Below are 20,700 nucleotides of genomic sequence, written 5' to 3' on the forward strand. Positions count from 1 at the left end.
AGTGGCTTTTAGTTTACCTACAATGATGCTGGTCACTGCTGCAATGCATTGCCATGAACTTGGTAATGTCTATCACAGTTATTCTTCCCAAGTTTTGTAGGATAGAAACCTGAAATCCATTTCAGTGGGCCAAAAAAGGAGGGTTGCCAGGACCGTGCTCTCTGAGGGTTCAGGGTTGCAATCTATCAGTCAAGGTAAGTGTTATAGAATTTGTTCTACAACAGTGGAAGACGCTGGAAGTGAAAAGAAATGTGTTTTGGAGGATAACCAAGCTTTTCAATTTCCGTATGTAACATATATGTAAATAAGTATGTTACAGTAGAGTCCATTCTGTTGGCACAGGTCCTAGTGAGACCTGGCAGAAGATGGTGGCCTTCAGAGAGTCAACCACAGAATGGTCTTCCTCACTCCAGTGCCCTCTGTGAGGACTGCACAAGACATGGAAGTAAAAGGGATCTGAATCGGTTTAAATTGCCACACTTTGTAACTCTCTACCAAAAGGGCATGGGACCTAAGCACATTATTATAAACCAAGATTCTATAAATAGGTTGGATACCCAAACTACCCCGAAAGTGTAACCTCGTGCAGTGAGTACTTAGCAGAAACACAAGATTCAGCACTGTCCCCCCAGGGCACACAGAGCCTTTAGAAATCACACAATGGAATAGTCACTGCAGAACTGGGGTAGCTGTTTTCTACCCAAGTCAGGCTAACTACCAGACTTGAAACAGATGTTTTCTTCAGCCTCGGGAGCTAATGAAGATAGTCCCTGAGGGCTGGGGAGATGGCCCAGGGGTTTTGGTGCTTACTAGGCAAGCATCCCCAGAAACCCACATAAGGTCTGGTGTATGTGATAGTGCTTAGAAGGCAGAAACATGGGATTCCCAAAGCCATATTGGCAAGCTCTGATTTTTTTTCCTTGAGAGACCCTGGATAAGGTGGACAAGTAATGGAGGATGATCCCTGCCTTGGACTTCTGCATGCACACACCACACACATGCACACCACATAAAAACGAGGGTAAAGTCACTGAGTAGCATGTTGGTGTGGGTTTGTATCTGAACTAGTAGGAGGTATCAAGGACTTGAGGAGAATGAACGTATCTGTGATGGTTACATGTGGAAATCACCACCCTGGTAGGACAGAATGAGTGGGTCTGAAACCACACAGTGGAAGAAAGAGCTTGAGCAGAGAGCCCATGGTAGGCAAAGAGCCTGGCATAGCAAGGTCACTCTGGCTAGCTTTAACGGTTGAGAGCAAACACAGGAGTCAGTATTCATAGATCCTGGATTAATGGTCCAGGATAAATGGAAAGTTCCTGGCTGGACTAGAACTCAGTATGTAGGCCAGACTGGCCTTGAATTCACAGCAATCTACTCCCAAGTGTGGGAATTCACAGCATGTGCCACCAGACCTGACTATAAGATACGTGAGAATCTCTTCAAAAATTGCTCGGTCTCAAAACACTTATGCAGACATGCCTGTGGAAGGTCATCTTGTAAGGGAAGTTTTGTCATAGTGGGCACAAGGCATTTCCTGTGCAAAGAGCAGCCTCTTGAATATACCAGAGGGTCTATAAGAGCACGTTCTTGCACAAGCCTGACGACTTGACTTAGATCCTTGGGACCTATGGTGGAAGGAGAGGACCAGCAACCCGGCGTTGAAGTTGTTCTTCACTGCCACATGAGCAGTTTGGAGCACATGCATCCCCGGTCATACACTCACGTACATCTCCCCTAATTCTTTAAAGCATTCAGATTCATTACAGGGGATCCCCTCATGGAACCACTGAGAGAATTTTCTAGAATGCACCAGACAAGGAAGAGGAAGACAATGTAAAATCCAGGATAGTAGGAGGCCCTCTTCCATCTAAAACAGGATCAAGAATTCCAAATGCCAGTCCCAGTGGCTGGAGGTTCGCACACAGCTATTTTAGATTTAGCTTCGTCAACATGGATGGAAGCATTTGGAAGAAAGTACACTGTCTTCAAGTAACCATCGTCCCTTTATGTTGTGGCCTCCAAGCTAGAAGAAAGGTACCTTCTCCATTTTAGGAAGACATTTATCTGTATCAACTTGTTTCCAGAATTTCTACTTCCACATTTTCATCAGTTCTTTCTCCTCTTTCCCTTACCCTCATCTTCCTCATGCCTTTCTCCTAACTCCTCTCCTCACCCCCTTCTTCCTCGTCTTCCCCCTCTTCCCCTCTTGGGCTCCCACTGTATAAACCGGTTCAGACTCTCATTATGTAGTCAAGGATGGACTCATAATCCAGCCTCAGTCTATAAAGGGCTAGGATTACAGACCTGACATCCTAAACCCAGATCAAAGGTTTTTCTCTTTAATTTCCTTAGATCTCCATTAAACCATTTAGTATAGTTTTAATTACTGTCAGACAAGTAGCCAGTAGCCAGTAACCTCAGGACTAAGTGTACAACTTATTCTCCATCTCTACACTATGATAAAGTAAAAAGTTTTGTTATAGTAGACTTCTATAGACTATTTTTCTTTTAGCTTTCTACATACAACATTTGAAATAGGAAATTTAGGTATACCATGGAAGATCTACAATCAGAGTAGCTGCTCACTTACACATCAACTATTGAGCAATATGTGGCTAGTCCGATTGATCCTATAAACTCATTAGCTTGCTTCCAGGTCTGTTGAGTGCTCAAGTGTCCTATGAGTACACACCCATTTCATCCCTGCCACATCAGCAACTGCATCCACTGATTCTTTTAACCCTCAAAAAAAATCTGAAAGTAACACACTCTCTGATGGGTCAGGTCACAGCTTAATTTCTCAGCAACTGTGCAGACTCAGTACACTCGATAGAAAAACCACGTCCGGGTACATGGGCATTCCCAGTAGAGTTCCGCTACAGCCCCTCAGTCCCGTTGCCTTCACCTTAGCCCTTAGTCCTCATAGTGGCCTCTGAAAATCTAGAGTATAGCGCCGTGGACACATTAATAGGTGAATTTAACTGAAACCTCTTAAGAGAGATAGATAACTTTGGACAAATGAGTAAATAAGCACTTGAAATTAAAAAAAAAAATCCTGGAAAATTCTTGAGATAAAGGACAATACAGACCTGATGGAGTGGCTTCCTGTTGGCACAGTTTATACCCCCAATGAAAGCCATGTTAGGCATGATGGGCCTGGGGTAGTCAAACACAAAGTCCCCTCGGAACAGCCACATGGATGCATGGCTGAGAACCTCCACCAAGGACACCTCTCTCTGCAGAAGTTCAGAGGCCAGACTTTCATAGGGAGTGAATGAGACATGGCAAATGTACTTCAAGGCCAGAGGGTACAGCATGTTCTTGACTCTTTGTAAGAAGCTCATGTGGTCAGAAAGTCTTGCAAGTAGCCTTGGAACATATGAAGAAGGGTTTGGACACTGTGTGCCCTCATAGTCTATGTCACAGGGAATGGAGCGTAGAAAAAACACAGCAGGAATCTGTAGGTACTTGGCCAGCACTGCCCCGCAGGGAAATACAGGGTCCGTTAAGACCACATCAAAGAAACTGGAGTTCAGGTGCTGGATCAGGGTCTCATTGTGCAGTAGAAGTGCACAAGAATTTGCATAGAGTTCTGAAAATTTTCTTATACCTGCCATAGTTTCAAAAAACATCTTCACAAAATGTTGTGCTTCAAAGGCCTTCTTAGAGTTGCCCAGTATGTTCTGCTGATACTCTTCCTGGGTGTGCGGAAAGGGATAGGTCTGGAGCGTAAAGAAGTCCTCTCCTTTGATGTGCAGAGTCACATCCGGAGCCAGGACCACAATCTGGTGGCCTCGGGCATGGAGCTCCCTGGTGACATCTTTCATGCTCAGCCAGTGGCTGCCCTCCATTGGAAACACCAGCACCTTTGCACCTTCAGCCCAGGGCAGGGCACACAGCAGCAGCAGCAACCCTGAGAGTCCTGTGTCCATCTCCCCAGAGGCCCACAGCCGTAGACTGTGCACACCCTGTGCCTCCCTCGTAAGTTTATTCCTCTTCTTATAACCAGGCCACCTATCACTCTGCATACCATTGGGTAGTACAGTGCCTTTAAGTTAATCATTACAGAATAAATCTCACCCTACCTTTCACTAATGTACCCATCTGCCTCCACCCAGAGAAAGTTAAACCTCGCTTTTCTTGCCTAATAAAAACTCCCGTGACATGCTTCTCTCTTCGTAGGGCATACTAGTTCACTTCTTGTTTTCCTCCAGTTCCCCAAACAAGGCGCTGGGCACCCATTTCTTTCATGACCTGGACTTTTAGTAAGTTTCTATTGAGCTTGGAGCAGTGCTATCTCCCAAAACCTTTCTGCTGGATAAGACCTTACTTCAATAGCTCATTAACGTCTCTCCTCCAATTCACAAGTAGCAGTAAGCGTATTACAGCATGCAGAACACTGCAAAGCAAGCTAGACCAAACCAAAGACGATATCCCTTCGCCATGGTTCCTATTCTTCACAGTACCAGGAATATACAGATCAGGGAACATGATTTGAAGTAGCTGACTGCTGACAAAGATGGGAATGCTGGAAAGATCTCAAAGTCAAGACCAAGGATCTGACTCTGCTGTTAGATCTCTTCAGAGTCATGTAACCACTCCGTGGAATGAAGCAGATCTTTGTAAAGCCCCTCCGGACAACACCAGCCTCTTCACTGACACAGTGAATTCCAGAAGCATCCCGCTCCCTCCCGTAAGCTGATCTCCTTGAAAGGGACAAAGAGACTGCTCAGGGCTATGGCTCAGTTTCAGGTTCTGTTCTGGATACTGGGGCTGCAGGATCCTGCACTCTGTTAAGGACCCTAGGTGAATACTTATTTGGGTCTTCACTGCATTCTGAGGTTTGTGATTGGGTTTCCTTTTATAATCTGTGCCAGATCAGAATCCTGACGAGGATGGAATTCCCCATAAAGCATGGGTTGCAATTTTCTGGGGCACTGTGCTCAAATTCAAGAAAAGGTAAGGTTGAGGCTGAGGTGAGGGCAGGACCCCAATTGTGGGCACCATATACATAACCAGGAATCTGTCCCTGCCTCAGAGAATTTCTGCCACTTGGGATGAGCAGTTGCTGCCTCCTCCCTCCTATACATGCCCTGGGGCTGGCTCCACTCTCCACTAGGCAAGCTCCTTGGAGTGTGACATTCTGCACCTCTGCATCTGTGTCGTTCTGACAGGATGGCCCTCTGGAGAGAAGCCACCCTCTTAGGATCCGACTGGGAGCAGAAGCAGCAGCTGTTTATGTGCAAAATGCCTCACGTGTGCCAGGCTGCTCTGTGCATGCAGCCTTAGTATTCCACCTTTTCCTGGAGGCTAAGAGTCCAGAAAATGTTCTGCAGGTTCTTTCCCGAAGGCAGCTTTTCTGCTTTCTTTTTCCCCACCTGCCACCTCTCTGCATGTTTTACCTTACCTCATACCCAACTGTTTCCCTTCTATGGCTATCTATACAGAATACACTCAAGTGTAGGCTATAGCAACTCCTGTCCTTACCCTGCTCATAAAAGGAAAAGAAGAGATGGAGCTGGTGGCTGAGCAGTCAGAACCTGAAATCTGTGATTGCTGCTTTAGCTGCTGATGTCAGCGTTAATAGAAACACTCCCATCACTACCTCTAGTAGAAGGGGCGGGCGGGCAGCCAGGTCCCGGAGGCAGAACCCACTTCTGCCCAAACTCCATATGCTGCTCTTGTGCACCTGAGCTGGGGAAAGCACACAAGGTCACAGTGTGAGGGCCTGAGGTGTGCTCACAGATCCAAAGCGTACAAGCACAGGTTACCATGGCTGAACAGTTTCTACATATAAGCTAGGGCAAAGGACACTGCCAGTTCTGCTCACTTAGTGCCGTATATAGACTAGAATCGTGAAGGGTGCACAGCAAAGATTGGCCTTTGCAATGTTCTCATTTCCTTTTTAATTTTAAAATGTGAATCTGTGGGTGTTGCTTTGACTGTCAATTATGATTAATCCCTAGGCAAACAGTATTATTTCTTGGAACTAGGAAATGATATTTAGCACAGCACTTCGATCTTTACATTTGCCCTGGGCTGGAAATGTGCCGGTCTAATTAACTGGCCCTGGATAGTTCCTCCATCCTGGTGAAACAATAGGTATATTATCATCCTTAAGTAACTCTGAAGGGACTCGGCTGTGCATGGATGCTGCGGATGTCTTAAGAGCTGACCATCACTCAGCTAAAAGTAAACCTTGCCTCTTTGAAAGTAGCAAAGCCTGACAAAGTAGGCGTCCTTAGTTTTGAACACTCTTGTATCAAACCATCCCACACTAGATGTCTTAAATTCACATTTAATCTCTGCATGGTGTGGAAGCCACAAAGCTTGTGTTACTGGAATCACACTCCATGCACCCTAAGAATGCGAGGTTGGTTGGTGGGGTGTCAGGAATGGCCTCAGCTGCACCTTGGTTCTACATTCATGGTAGCTGTCAGAAATAGGGAGAATTATTTCACGAAGGCTATGTAAACCTCTCCATTGTCACAAAGCCAGCACTGGTTAAAGCCCGACAAAATGCAGCTTTTACCCTAAATGTAGCCTTGCCAGGAATACTATACACACCTGAACAAGCCAATTCTTTTGGCACAGTTTATGACCCACATAAAGTGCTTTTACAGAATGGTGGCCTTGCAAAGCCCAGCATAAAATCCTGCTCCCCCACAGTTATTTGTATGGACTGACTAAGATTTGAAAAAAGCAGGACTGATGAAATGACCAAAACCAAAAGAATTCTTAAACCTCTGCAGAGAGTTCACAAACAGCTATAAAGCTGGGGTTGGATATAGTTTAATGCCATTAAAGACTAAAATAAATGCAGTGGATCACACACACATACACACACACACACACACACACACACACACACACACTCCCTTTGCATTCCACCCTTTCGAGGAGGGTAGGAATCCAGATAAATGCTCTACAGTTTCTCCTCTAAAGTTAGTTCCCTGCCTTCTTTTCCTCCATCTGCTTTCTGCACTGGCCACATCTCTGTATGTTTTACCTCATGTCCAATGTCACTGTTTCCCTTCTATGCAGTTACCTGAGTCTAGGCAGTTTATTATTGTTTAAAGTGTGTGTGTGCTTACACTCAAAGGGGTAACACGTGCCACAGTATGCACCTGAAGTTCCAGGAATCACCTTACTTTCGGGGAGTCACTTCTCCCTTTCCGACCACGTACATCCCAGAGAATCAGACTCAGGCCGTCAGACTCCGCGACAGCACCTTTACTTGCTGAGCCATCTCACTGGCCCACACTGAACATTATCCTCGACTCCACTCGTGTTTTAAAATGGTTTTAAGATGCGTACGCTGTTTGGCATCTCTGAAAACCAGCAACCACACAAGCCCTGCGTGGGCCTCCTTGGTTCTGGGATCGCTCCAGAAGCCCAGAGCCATGGAGCTACCTTACCAGGCTGTGACATCTACCCTAGTTTCCTCATCCCCTTATCTCCCTGCTCCCTAACGTCCAGCATATCATTGTGTGGCACGGTGCCCGCCTTCCACTAATTATTACAGAAGAAATCCATAGTTGGCACTGACTAATGCCTTACCCTTCTGCCTCTCCACCCGAGAAACTACTCTTATCACCGCTTTACCAGCTAAACTCCGGTGACCTGTAGCTGCTGTTTAGTGACTATCAGAGTTCACCTCGTCGGTCTTCCTATATTGAAAGCAAGGTTCGGCACACTCGCTAGATTTAATCACTTCTTTCCTTGAGCTCAAATAGCAGGATGACAAAGCAAATCTGAGATGTAGCCGAGGGCAGGGCTCTAACTGTAGGGACTGGGCACGGGGCCAGGAATCTGGCCCGGCCTCAGGGAATTGCTCTCACAAGTGCTTGCGGTTGCTGCCACCTCCTTCCTCTACATGTCCAGGGGTTCCACTCTCCATCATGTGAGCTCCGCTGGGGTGTCCTGCATTCCACCTCACTGCTTCTGTGTCATTCTGCTCATTCAGCTTGGTTGTCCAAGGTGACACAGGATTTCCCTCTGCTGCAAAGCTACGCCCCTCATAACTAACTGGGAGTAGACTCATGAGCCGGGTGGATGTGTATATGATATGAAGATGCCTCCCATGTGCTGCCGCACACTGCACAAGAGCCTGTACATCCCCACCCTTTCGAGGGGTAGGAGTCCAAATAAAGCTTTGCAATGTCTCCTCCAATGTGAGTTCCCTGTCTCCTTTCCCTCCATCTGCTTTTTGCACCTGCCATGTCTCTATCTGTTTTCTCTCAGATCAAAACCCATTGTTCCCCTTCTGTGGTTATCTATGCAGAATTGTCTGGGTCTAGGGAGCGGCCACTCCTGCCTGTGCAGTGCCTATAAAAGGAAGAGAATGGATGGAGCAGTTCGGGTGAGAAGCCAGAACCTGAAATCTGTGTCTGCTGTTTCAGCTGCTGCTCCCAGCCTTAGCAAGAACACTCCCAACACCGCATCTAGGGGGAAAGGTGGCCAGTTCTTGGAGGAGGGACCCTGTGTCTGTGCCAGGCTCTGTATGCAGCTCTTGCGGATGTGTGACTGTGGAGGATGCCTATGGAAGAGCACACTGGGGACCATTTAATGGCATCTCTCACTGTGAAGGTCTGGCCTGCGCTCAGAGCCTCAGAGCACACAAGGATCCAGATGATGTGCCTAAAGAACTACTCTAGGTATTGGGTGTGCTGTTGACTCTGCTTGGTCAGAACCCTACATCTCAACTAGACTCATGAAGAGACTATAGCAAAGTTTTTCTAACAGGTTTGACTTTGCCTTTTTAAATTTTTGTGAATTCCTGCATATCTTTTAGTATTAAACTATTGCTGGGTCAAATCATTTTATTTCCTGGAAGTTTGATTGCCCAGCACCTTAAGACTTAATTTCTCCCATTTGGGGGGAAATCTGTGCTAGGGATCTTACTCTGAAAAAAGCTACAGTTTGTTTTCCAACAGTGCAGCTAAAAATGAAAATAGGCTATAATCTCAGCAATTTTTATGACTCTCTGGGGTAAACATATAAGTGGCTTTCAGATCATTTAATACATAATTACTAAACATATTTTTTAAAATTTCTATTATTTCAGAATAATTGACCACTCTTGACTTTTAAAAAAAAAATAAAAGTTTAATTTTGTTGGACATGGTGATACATGCTTGTAATTCCAGGGTGTGGAAGCAGGAAGAGCAGGAGTTCAAAGTTGTTATCAGTTACACAGCATGGTCCAAGTCGACCTAAACTATAATGAGACCCTGTCTTAAACAAACAAGCGAGTAACCTAGTGGAGTGGGTATAATGCTATTCCTATCATTCCTGTAACAAGTCATTAAGGCCTCAGGAAATCCGTTCACATTTATCCTCTCCAATGAAAGAATATCAGTGTTTCCAAGATTATTCTCTGCCTAAAAGCTTAGGGCCAAAATATAAGTGAATGCCTCAAAATTCCAGTATTGGTTAGTCCCATGTTAGGTCTACACTCAGCTTTAACTTGTTTTCACAATTACCACAGGTGCTGGAAATATCAAAAGAATTTCTAAGGTACATCAAACTTGTCATGGCGTCTAGGGGACAGAGACCAGAGCAACTTGACAAAAAAGCTAGCTTTACTTGAGTGACTGACTAGATGAGGCACCTTGAACACATCAGTGAAGTCCATGCTATCAGCAAAGATCAGGGTCCAGGCTGGTGTGGTAAGTCCATCTGTGTATATGTTGCCTTTATTGGTTAATGAATAAAGAAACTGTTTTGGCCAGTGGCTTGGCAAAATGGAGCTAGGGTAAACTAAACTGAATGCTGGGAGAAAGAAGGTGGAGTTAGCGAGACACCATGTAGCTGCCAGAGGGGAAAGATGTACCTGTGAGCTGGAACCTTGCCGGTAGGCCATGACCCTAGTGGTAAAATATAAAATAATAAAAATGGGTTAACTTAAGAGATAAGAGTGAGATAGAGTGATAAGCTAATAGGCCAAGCAGTGTTGTAATTAATACAGTTTCTGTGTGATCATTTGGGTTCTGGGCAGCCAGGAACAAACAAGCAGCCTCCTACAACACAAGTCCATTACTGCCTTAGGAGAGGCAGAAGGAAGAGAGCAGACTAAAGTTCTTGGGGCATCAGCAGAGAAAATCTTCCAGCTTTGAATGAGACCGAGGGGCTCACTCGAATGGATTGGTTGTCTGCTGAAGGCCAAGTGATGACACCAGACTGAACTGAGACAATGTTACATCATATGACAAAGAGAGTATAGCTGTCATTGAGGATCTTGAAGAGGAGAGACTGTCTGAACACACATGAGTGGTCCAACATCATTACAAAAGATCTCATTAGTAAATGAGGGAAACATATGACTTAGAGATGTGGGCAAGCTCCACCACGTCTCCATGGAGACAGTGAGTGCCATTGAATTACAAGAGTAAAACCAAGACGGAAATTTTCAACAAAACCAATAATGTAAAAGGAATGGATTTATGCAGCTTGTGAGAGATAAAATCAAGTCTATGCTTTCTGAATAGCCAGAATTCTCACATCAAGAGAAATCAACAGGAGTCGAAGGCATAAGTCACAAACAATCCCACACTAGTTTGGAATTATGATTAATAGAATGGTTATTTGTTTAAAAGGAAAAACTTACAGATCACCGTCGCAGACAACAGCCCTCTGCACAATCAAGAAAGGACTCTAGTAGCCAGAAGCGGAGCCAGAAGCAAGAGAGCCGAGCACACAGCTACCATTACTTTTTTTTTATTAATTAATTTATTTAATTATTAAAGATTTCTGCCTCTTCCCCGCCACCACCTTCCATTTCCCCCCTCCCCCAAGCAAGTCTTCCTCCCTCCTCAGCCCAAAGAGCAAGCAGGTTTCCCTGCCCTGTGGGAGGTCCAAGGACCACCCACCTCCATCCAGGTCTATTAAGGTAAGCATCCAAACTACCTGGGCTCCCACAAAGCCATTACATGCAATAGGATCACGAACCCATTGCCATTGTTCTTCAGTTCTCAGTAGTCCTCATTGTCCGTTATGTTCAGCGAGACCGGTTTTGTCCCATGCTTTTTCAGACCCCGGCCAGCTGGCCTTGGTGAGTTCCCGATAGAACATCCCCATTGCCTCAGTGTGTGGCAGAGCTACCGTATTGAAAACAGCTTGGTACTGGCATAAAAACAGAGAAGTCGACCAATGGAATCGAATAGAAGACCCTGACTTTAGCCCACAAACCTATGAACACCTGATTTTCGATAAAGGAGCTAAAAGTATACAATGGAAAAAAGAGATCATCTCCAACAAATTGTGCTGGCAAAACTGGATGTCAATCTGCAGAAGAATGAAAATAGATCCATATCTATCACCATGCACAAAACTCAAGTCCAAATGGATTAAAGACCTCAATATCAGTCCAAACACACTGAACCTGATAGAAGAGAAAGTGGGAAGTACTCTACAACATATGGGCACAGGAGAACACTTCCTACGTATAACCCCAGCAGCACAAACACTAATGACATCTTTAAATAAATGGTACCTCCTGAGACTGAGAAGCTTCTGTAAAGCAAAGGACACTGTCACTAAGACAGAAAGGCAACCCACTGACTGGAAGAAGATCTTCACCAACCCCGCAACTGACAAAGGTCTGATACCCAAAATATATAAAGAACTCAAGAAATTAGACTGTAAAAGGTTAATCAATCCAATTATAAAATGTGGCACTGAGCTGAACAGAGACTTTTCAACAGAAGAAGTTCAAATGGCCAAAAGACACTTAAGATCGTGCTCAACTTCCTTAGCAATCAGGGAAATGCAAATCAAGACAACATTAAGATACCATCTTACACCTGTCAGAATGGCTAAAATCAAAAACACCATTGATAGCCTCTGCTGGAGAGGTTGTGGAGAAAGGGGCACTCTCATCCATTGCTGGTGGGAATGCAAACTTGTGCAACCATTGCTTTTTAAAGCAAATGAGACCATGCCCAAGTGGGCTGGTATCTTAAAGTCTATTGGCTGAAGGAGCGGAAGCAGCTCCCGCAGCAAGGAGTGAGTTTTTAAAACACTGCCTAAACATGGAACCAAAATTCTAAACTATTTCATCAGATGTAAAGTAAGAGGAATGTGAAAATAATACAAGATGGCAATGTTGGGGACGGATAAGTAGGGTATCCAAGATGTCACTTAGTGATCGGAACAAAGTACATTGTCACAACACAAGTGCCTCCATGTACCAAGCCAGCTTCCATGCCTACTGGTGACAACTATCAAAAATGCTAATAAAACCTCTGCAAATATTGGTGACTATGAGGTTGAAAACAGAAGGTAAAAGACACCCCCTTGGGAACTGGGGAATCTCAGGGACATAGACATACAAAACATAAAATGTGACAATTTGGATGCACCCACAGAACATTTAAAAACACTGGTCCTGTGACTCTGGAGCACCTGAAAGATGGCTAGTAACCATGGAGACAAATGTAAATGAAACCACACATGCTGACTGCTTCTATTTCCATTCTCAAGTAACATGTGGGCACACACCTAGGCCTTCCTAGAGAGAATCATTAAGGATTCGTGGGTAAAAAGTCCCTTCATCTTGCTACTGGAAGCCTGAAAGCAATAAATGTCTCCTAGAGTCAAGTCAGCCCTCAGTTCCTCTGCATCTACCCAGCTTCAGAAGAACCTCACGTCTGGAAAGACAGTGCTCACACAAGTGAGCAGTGTTGCTGGATTCCATTGCTATGAGGCAGTCCCAGGATGGACAGACAGACCCTCAGTATGGCAGTGCAGTTCCCTCAGTGACCACTGTAAATCTGAAATGTCAGTTACAGATATTTTGAAAACTGAGAATATCAGAGACAAATTGTGGCACAGCCCTATCTGATGAGAATGACAAAATAAGGCTAGCACAGCTGCCTGACACAGATCCAGCAAAGCTGAGTCACGTGATGGCCGCCACGCCACTTTTGGTTTTCGTCTCTACCTGTTACATATTTGGAGGTGTTGTGTGATATCTTATTTCTGTTCTGACAAATAAAGCTTTCCTGGAGATCAGAGGGCAGAAATAGCCACTAGTAAATCATAGAAGCTGGGCAGTGGTGGCTCACACCTTTAATCCCAGCACACAGAGCAGAGACAGAATCTTTCGGTTTGAGGATTCAGAGGGGTAAGAAGTCTCATGGTTTGCTTCTCTGATCTGTCAGCTTTGACCCCGATATCTGACTCCTGGTCTTTGTTGATTCACATTAATTAGGATCACGCTTCATGGGAGACTCTTAATATTTGCACAGTTTGAGGATATTGTATTGACGGAAATTTTCTCATGAACCATTTATGCCTTCTCCCGGTAGCACTGCTTCTAAGCTTCCCCAGGAAAACCCTGAACATACTACCCCTCCTGCTTTTAGGGAAATATCCCTATCTACCTTAAGGTCTTCCTTATGCCTTGAAGGATATGACACACATAAAGAAGCCAGAGGTTTCTTCATGAGGCTTTGATATATTCTTGAAACATCTGTTCCTATACTTAGGAACAAGATAATCAAAACAAAGCAAACTTTAAAAGGTTAACGAGATTCAGTGGGCTGGAGAAGTTGGCCATCGGCCAGATTTCAAGCCTCTTCCCACTGTGTACTCAGACAATTAAGTGGCATAGACAGCAACAAAGTTAGGTTAGCTGAAATTACCTCTGCCCTATGCAGAGACTTTTATTGCTGGGCAAAGAATGATGTAGAAAGATGGCAAAAAGAATGAGATGTCAGGACCTCCCTTTCTTAGAAAAGTTAGCTCATGCGAGCCTCTGTGACGTCATGACCAAGGACATCTCTCTCTGGAAAATCTCAGAGGTGCAGCACTCCAAAGGAGTGCAACACACGGAACACACATACTTCAAGGTCATGGGGTAAGTGTGTTCTTGACCCTTTCGGGAATCACATGTGGTCAGAAAGCCTTGTGGGTAGCCTCAGGACAAATAAGGGGTGGAGATGGACACTGCAGCCTCAAAGTCTACTTCACAGGGAATGGTGCAGAAAAACCATGGAAAGAACACCCAGGTACATTGCAAACAGGAAAACAAAGCAGGGCCTGTTAACACCACATCAAAAGAACTGGAGTTCAAGTGTGGGACCAGAGCCTCATTGGGCAGCAGACCCCTCCAGGTTATCACATGGAATGTTGATGCAGTGTTTTCTACTTACCGTTATTTTTAAAGGCATCCTCACAGAAAACTGCTTTTCTCAGAAAATTAATTACCAATTACTTCAGAAAGTGATGTCTATATTATTCCCTGGTGTATGGAATGCCCTAGGGTTTCCGGGAGCAGATGGCCTCTGCTTTAATACACACAGACACATCTGGAGCCAGGACCACAGTCTCCTGTGAGATCCACTTTCACTTCAGGCTTACTGCCTGCTCTAGGAAAAGGAATTGCCCCTCCCTGGAGCCAAGATCTGAATCCCAAAACTGCTGCTGCTGAGAGTTGGAGAGCAAGCTCAGTTTCTCTGCTCTGGTGCTCCCAAGATCCTGGAAATAGTATATTCGGGAGGCACTGTCCTGGCTAGCGGACATGCTCAGTGGACACCCACCACAGCTCCTTGGTTCCATTAGACACCCTCACTATTGCCTCTCGCTCTTCTCACTGGACACTCAGACCCTGACTCATTGACGGAGGAGGCCTTAACGATTTAACTCAACAAAGCTGCTGGAAAGATGAGCAGGCAAATGAGCAACTCAGAAAAGGGACACAAGGAAACCAGTATTGGTGGAGCAGACTTTGGAGAGAGGCTTAATACAGACCTGAGAGAGTGGCTCTCTGAAGACACAATTTATTCCCCCGACGAAAATCATATTGGGCATGATGGGCCGGGGGTACTCAAACACAAAGTCCAACCTGAAGAGCCATATGGAGGCGTGGCTGAGAATCTCCGTGAGGGACACCTCTCTCTGCAGAAGCTCCGAGGCCAGGTTCTCGTAGAAGATATAAGCGGCGCGGAAAATAATCTTGTATGGCAGATTGTAGAGAATGTTCTTTACCCTCTCCAGGAAGCTCATGTGGTCCGAATTTCTGGTGAATGATCTTGGAACGTATGAGGGAGGGCTTGGAGCCTGGGCAGACTCAAATTCAATGTCCGAAGGAATGAAGCGCAGAAGAAACACAGCAGGGATATTCAAAAATTTCGCCAGCACTGCCCCACAGGGATACACAGGGTCTGTTAACACGACTTCATAGGAACTGGAGTTCAGGCGCTGCATAAGGTCCTTGTTGTGCAGTAGACTACTGCAAGCCCTCAGGTAGAACAATGCTATGTTTTTCATACGTTCCATATTGCTTAAAAACATCATGACAGAATATTCTGTCTCTAAGAACATTTTAAAGTATCCCAGAGCATTATGTTCATAGTCTTCCTTAGTGAAAGGGACGGCAAAGCTTTGCAGAGTGATGAAATCCTCTCCTTTGATGAACGTGGACACGTCTGGAGCCAGGACCACAGTCTCGTGGCCTCGGGCATGGAGCTCCCTCACAATGGTCTTCATGCTCAGCCAGTGACTGCCCTCCCAGGGAATCACCAGGACCTTCCCACCCTCAGTCCAGGGAAGGGCACAGAGCAGAAGCAGCAGCCCTGAAAATCCTCGCAGAGACACCAGGAGTCCCGTGGCCATCTTCGGAGAAATGCACAGCAGAGGTCCTTCCTTGCCTGTCTCTGTCCTCAACGTGAGTTTCTTCATCTTATATAACCATCAAGTCACGTTGTACAGAGGCATGTCACAGGTGGGGCAAGGCCCACCTTCAGTTAATCATTGCATTATTAACCCATGCCTGAACTTCACTTCTGTCCTACCCTTCTGGCTCTGTACAGAGAAAAACCACTCTTAACATCTCTAGATGTTAAGTCATTCTAGTTAGTTATTCTAGAAAGACTCCTGACACATTCTGCTGCTCTCTGATGACCCTCAGTGATGTAGGCTATGAATATGTTCTATTGCCATTGGTTAATAAAGAAGCTACTTTCGTCGAGGGAATAAATTGTGTCTTCAGGTCTGTGTTAAACCTCTCTCCAAAGTCTGCTCCACCAATACTGGTTTCCTTGTGTCCCTTTTCTGAGTTGCTCATTTGCCTGCTCATCTTTCCAGCAGCTTTGCTGAGTTAAATCGTTAAGGCCTCCTCCGTCAATGAGTCAGGGTCTGAGTGTCCAGTGAGAAGAGCGAGAGGCAATAGTGAGGGTGTCTAATGGAACCAAGGAGCTGTGGTGGGTGTCCACTGAGCATGTCCGCTAGCCAGGACAGTGCCTCCCGAATATACTATTTCCAGGATCTTGGGAGCACCAGAGCAGAGAAACTGAGCTTGCTCTCCAACTCTCAGCAGCAGCAGTTTTGGGATTCAGATCTTGGCTCCAGGGAGGGGCAATTCCTTTTCCTAGAGCAGGCAGTAAGCCTGAAGTGAACGTGGATCTCACAGGAGACTGTGGTCCTGGCTCCAGATGTGTCTGTGTGTATTAAAGCAGAGGCCATCTGCTCCCGGAAACCCTAGGGCATTCCATACACCAGGGAATAATATAGACATCACTTTCTGAAGTAATTGGTAATTAATTTTCTGAGAAAAGCAGTTTTCTGTGAGGATGCCTTTAAAAATAACGGTAAGTAGAAAACACTGCATCAACATTCCATGTGATAACCTGGAGGGGTCTGCTGCCCAATGAGGCTCTGGTCCCACACTTGAACTCCAGTTCTTTTGATGTGGTGTTAACAGGCCCTGCTTTGTTTTCCTGTTTGCAATGTACCTGGGTGTTCTTTCCATGGTTTTTCTGCACCATTCCCTGTGAAGTAGACTTTGAAGCCACAGTGTCCAACTCCACCCCTTATTTGTTCTGAGGCTACCCACAAGGCTTTCTGATCACATGAGATTCCTGGAAAGGATCACAAACACTCTGGCATCCACAGGAACAGGTTTGAGTCAGCAACTTCCTCTGGAGCAGGCCCTAGGTAGCAACCTCCACAAGGGCAGTCCTGAGTCAGCAACTTTATGCGAGGCAGCACCATCCTCAGAGCAGGTACAGGGAGCAATCTCCAAGGGAACAGGCCCAACCCAGAGACCTCCGTGGGACTGGGCTCCAGCCAGGGACCTTGGTGGTAGCAGGCCTGAGCCAGCAACTTCCACCTGAGCAGGTTCAAGGCAGGGACCTTCAGCAGGCCTGAGCCAGTGACTTAAGCCAGAGCAGGCCAAAGGCAGCTACCTCCACAGGAGCAGGTACAAGGAAGTGGCTGCTGAGGGAGCAAGCCTGAGCCAGAGACCTCTGCAAGACCAGGCACAAGTCAGGGACCTCCATGGAGCAGGATCAAGCTAGAGACCTCTGTGTGACTGGGGCCAAACCAGGGACCTCTGTGGGAACAGGTTCAAGGCAATGACCACCTTGAAGCAGGTTGAAGGGAGCCACCGCTGAGGGAGCAGGCCCAAGCCAGAGACTTCTGTAAAACTGGGCATGAATCTGAAACCTCTGAGGGAGCAGGCCCAAGCAAGCAACCTCTATGGAAGCAGGGCTGAACGACCCCCAGAACTGTAGAACAACACCCAGGAGTACTGAGCAACCTCTGGGAAAACTGAGTGACCTCTGGAGTGACTGGAGCTGTTGCCCTGACTGCACCACAAGGAGTAACCATCTGAGCCTTGCATCCACTGGCACCTGGAAGATTGATCACTAGAGACATAGCCCCAACTCCACCAATCAGAGGAAAAGATTGGTAGACAAGGTAAGAACACACTCAACACCACAAAGAGCAACACAACACCAACAAAAACTAAGTGGCCCTAAAACATCAAGGTGTGAACATCCAAATATAGATGAAGCAGAAGAAAACAAATTGACAGATAACTTTAGGAAAATGTTTGAGGTTCTTAAAGAGGAAATGAAAAAATTCCTCAGAGAAATGGAGGAAAAGACAAAAAACTTGGAAGAAATCAACAAATCTCTTAAAGAAAACAAAGAAAAAGCAATCAGATCAAAGAAATGATTCAAGACTTGAAAACCAAAATAGAGACAATAAAAAATACAAATTGAGGGAATTATAGAAATGGAAATTATGAGAAAATGATCAGGAACCACAAATGCAAGTATAAATTGCAGAATACAAGAGATGGAAGAGAGAATCTGAACGCTGAAGATACAATAGAGAAAATAGGCTCATTGGTCAAAGAAAACATAAAATCTAACAAAAGCTTAACACAAAATACCCAGGAAATATGGAACACCATTAAAAGACCAAACCTAAGAATAATAGGGATAGAAGAAGGAGAAGTCCAACTCAAAAGCACAGAAAATATATTCAACAAAATTATAGAAGAAAACCTTCCCAACCCAACCAAAGCTTCTGTAAGTCAAGGACATGGTCAACAAGACAAAACAACAGCCTACAGAATGGGAAAAGATCTTTACTAACCCCACATCAGACAGAGGTCTGATCCCCAAAATATACAAAGAACTCAAAAAATTGGTCATCAAAAAAATAAAAAATCCAATAAAAAATGAGGTGCAGACCTAAACAGAGAACTCTCAACAGAGGAATCTAAAATGGCTGAAAGACACTTAAGGAAATGCTCAACATCCTTAGCCATCAGTAAAATGCAAATCAAAATAATTCTGAGATTCCATCTTACATGGTAAAAATGGTAAAGATCAAAAACACTGATGCCAACTTATGCTGGAGAGCATTGGGGTAAATGGAACACTCTTGCATTGCTGGTGGGAGTGCAAACTGGTACAGCAGCTTTGGATTTCAGTATGGCAATTTCTCAGAAAATTAGGAAACAACCTACCTCAAGACCCAGAATTACTTTTGGGTATATACCCAAAGGATGCTCAATCATACCACAAGGACATGTGCTCAACTATATTCATAGCAGCATTGTTTGTCATAGCCAGAACCTGGAAACAACCTAAATGCCCCTTGACTGAAGAATGGATAAGGAAAATGTGGTACATTTACAAAATGGAATACTACACAGTAGAAAAAATGACATTTTGAAATTAGCCGGCAAATGAATGGATCTATAAAACATGTATTCACTTATAAGTAGCTTTTAGACATAAAGCAAAAAAAAATGTACACGGGAAGTAGAAAAAGACAAGATCTCCTGAGTAAATTGGGAGCATGGGGACTGGAAAAAATATATAGCTCAATAAAAACATTTTAAACTGAGAAGCTTCTGTAAGGCAAGGGCACAGTCAACAAGAAACTGGTTCCAGGACTATGCTGCTTCTGAGGGCAACATAACTTAATTGAGAGTCTCGAGGTTCCATGGCTAGTGGCATATTAGCACTCCATTCAGCCCTAGCTTGGTTCTACAACATTGACAGCTGAAGAGGGAAACCATTTAGGTGTGCATGCTTTCCCGTTGCCACACCGGGACACAGACCAGAGAAGAAGCTTGACTGGATGAGGCAGTCCACACTCATCTGAGAAGTCCATGCTGTTAGCATGATCTGTGCCCCCACACTAAAATGATTTTTTTTTTGGCATGCTTACCTTAGGATAGTCTAAGCAAAGGGCATACATAAGATATTAAATTGAGCCAGTGGTGGTCAGCATTCGGGAGGCAGGGGCAGGAGGATCTGTTTGAGTTCGAGGCCAGCCTGGTCTACAAGAGCTAGTTCCAGGACAGGCTCCAAAGCTACAGAGAAACCATGTCTCAAAAACAAAACAAAACAACAACAAAAAGAGATATTAAATTGAATTGAAAATGAAATTGAGAGGCTGCTGGGAGAAGCCTCAGCAGCGCAGAGGGCGGGCCGCAGCAGTGGCCTCCAGAAATTATCTGATACCAGAGCCTCAACATCACCCCTCCTGCACCAGGAAGAATGAGCATAGGAGCTGTAGCCATGCCTACACCTAGAAGGAGCAACCATCTGAGCCTTGGGCCCGTAGGCACATGGAGGAACGATCATAGAAGGTTTTGCCCTGCTTACATCTAAAGGAGTATTCAATGGAGCCACAGCCCCCAACTACACCAATTGGAGGAAAAGGGACCCCCTCCCCGAAACACAGGCTCCACCTGTTCCGATTGGAGGAAGAGATGGGTAGACAACAGGGTAAGAATACGCTCGATAACATAAAGAGCTAGACAGCACCACCAGAAACTAGTCGTTCTACAACAGCAAGACCTGAACATCCCAATGCAGATGAAACAGAAGAAAACAACCTTAAAAATAACTTTAGGGAGATTATGAGACCCTTAAGAAGGAATAAAAGATTCCCTTAAAGAAGTGGGAGAAAAAACAAACAAAAGATTGGAAGAAATCAACAAATCCCTTAAAGAAAACAACGAAAAAAGCAATCAAACAGATGGAAACAACAGTTCAAGACTTGAAAACTGAAACAGAAGCAATAAGGAAAACACAAACTGAGGGGAATCTGGAAATGGAAAATCTGGGTAAAGGATCGGGAACTACAGAAGCAAGCATAAACAACAGAATACAAAAGATGGAAGAGGAAATCTTAGGCATTGAAGATATGCTAGAGGAAATAGATTCGGTGATCAAAGAAAATGTTAAGTCTAACAAATTCTTAACACAAAATATCCAGTAAATCTGGGACACCACGAAAAGACTGAACCCAAGAAAATAAAACTGAGGTGGAGATACAGCATATCTTAATCCTCTGCACATGGGTAAAAGGATCTGAACCTATTGGCACGAACTAGGACCCCGAGAGAGTGCATCTGGGTGCCTTTTGAAGTACAAAATAGGA

General features: G+C 45.0%; 2 protein-coding genes across 6 annotated transcripts in view; both read right to left on the minus strand.

The window, feature by feature from the left end:
- Positions 1-20,700, minus strand: part of LOC130865255 (UDP-glucuronosyltransferase 1-6) — a 101,143-nt gene that overhangs the window by 13,067 nt on the left and 67,376 nt on the right. The window lies entirely within an intron of this gene.
- LOC130862583 (UDP-glucuronosyltransferase 1-2-like) lies at positions 14,692-15,621 on the minus strand. The gene has a single exon (XM_057752271.1). It carries the CDS (start codon positions 15,619-15,621, stop codon positions 14,692-14,694), a length of 930 nt encoding a protein of 309 aa, XP_057608254.1.

The sequence above is a fragment of the Chionomys nivalis genome, chromosome 2 (assembly GCF_950005125.1).
Source record: "Chionomys nivalis chromosome 2, mChiNiv1.1, whole genome shotgun sequence".
Taxonomy (NCBI): domain Eukaryota; kingdom Metazoa; phylum Chordata; class Mammalia; order Rodentia; family Cricetidae; genus Chionomys; species Chionomys nivalis.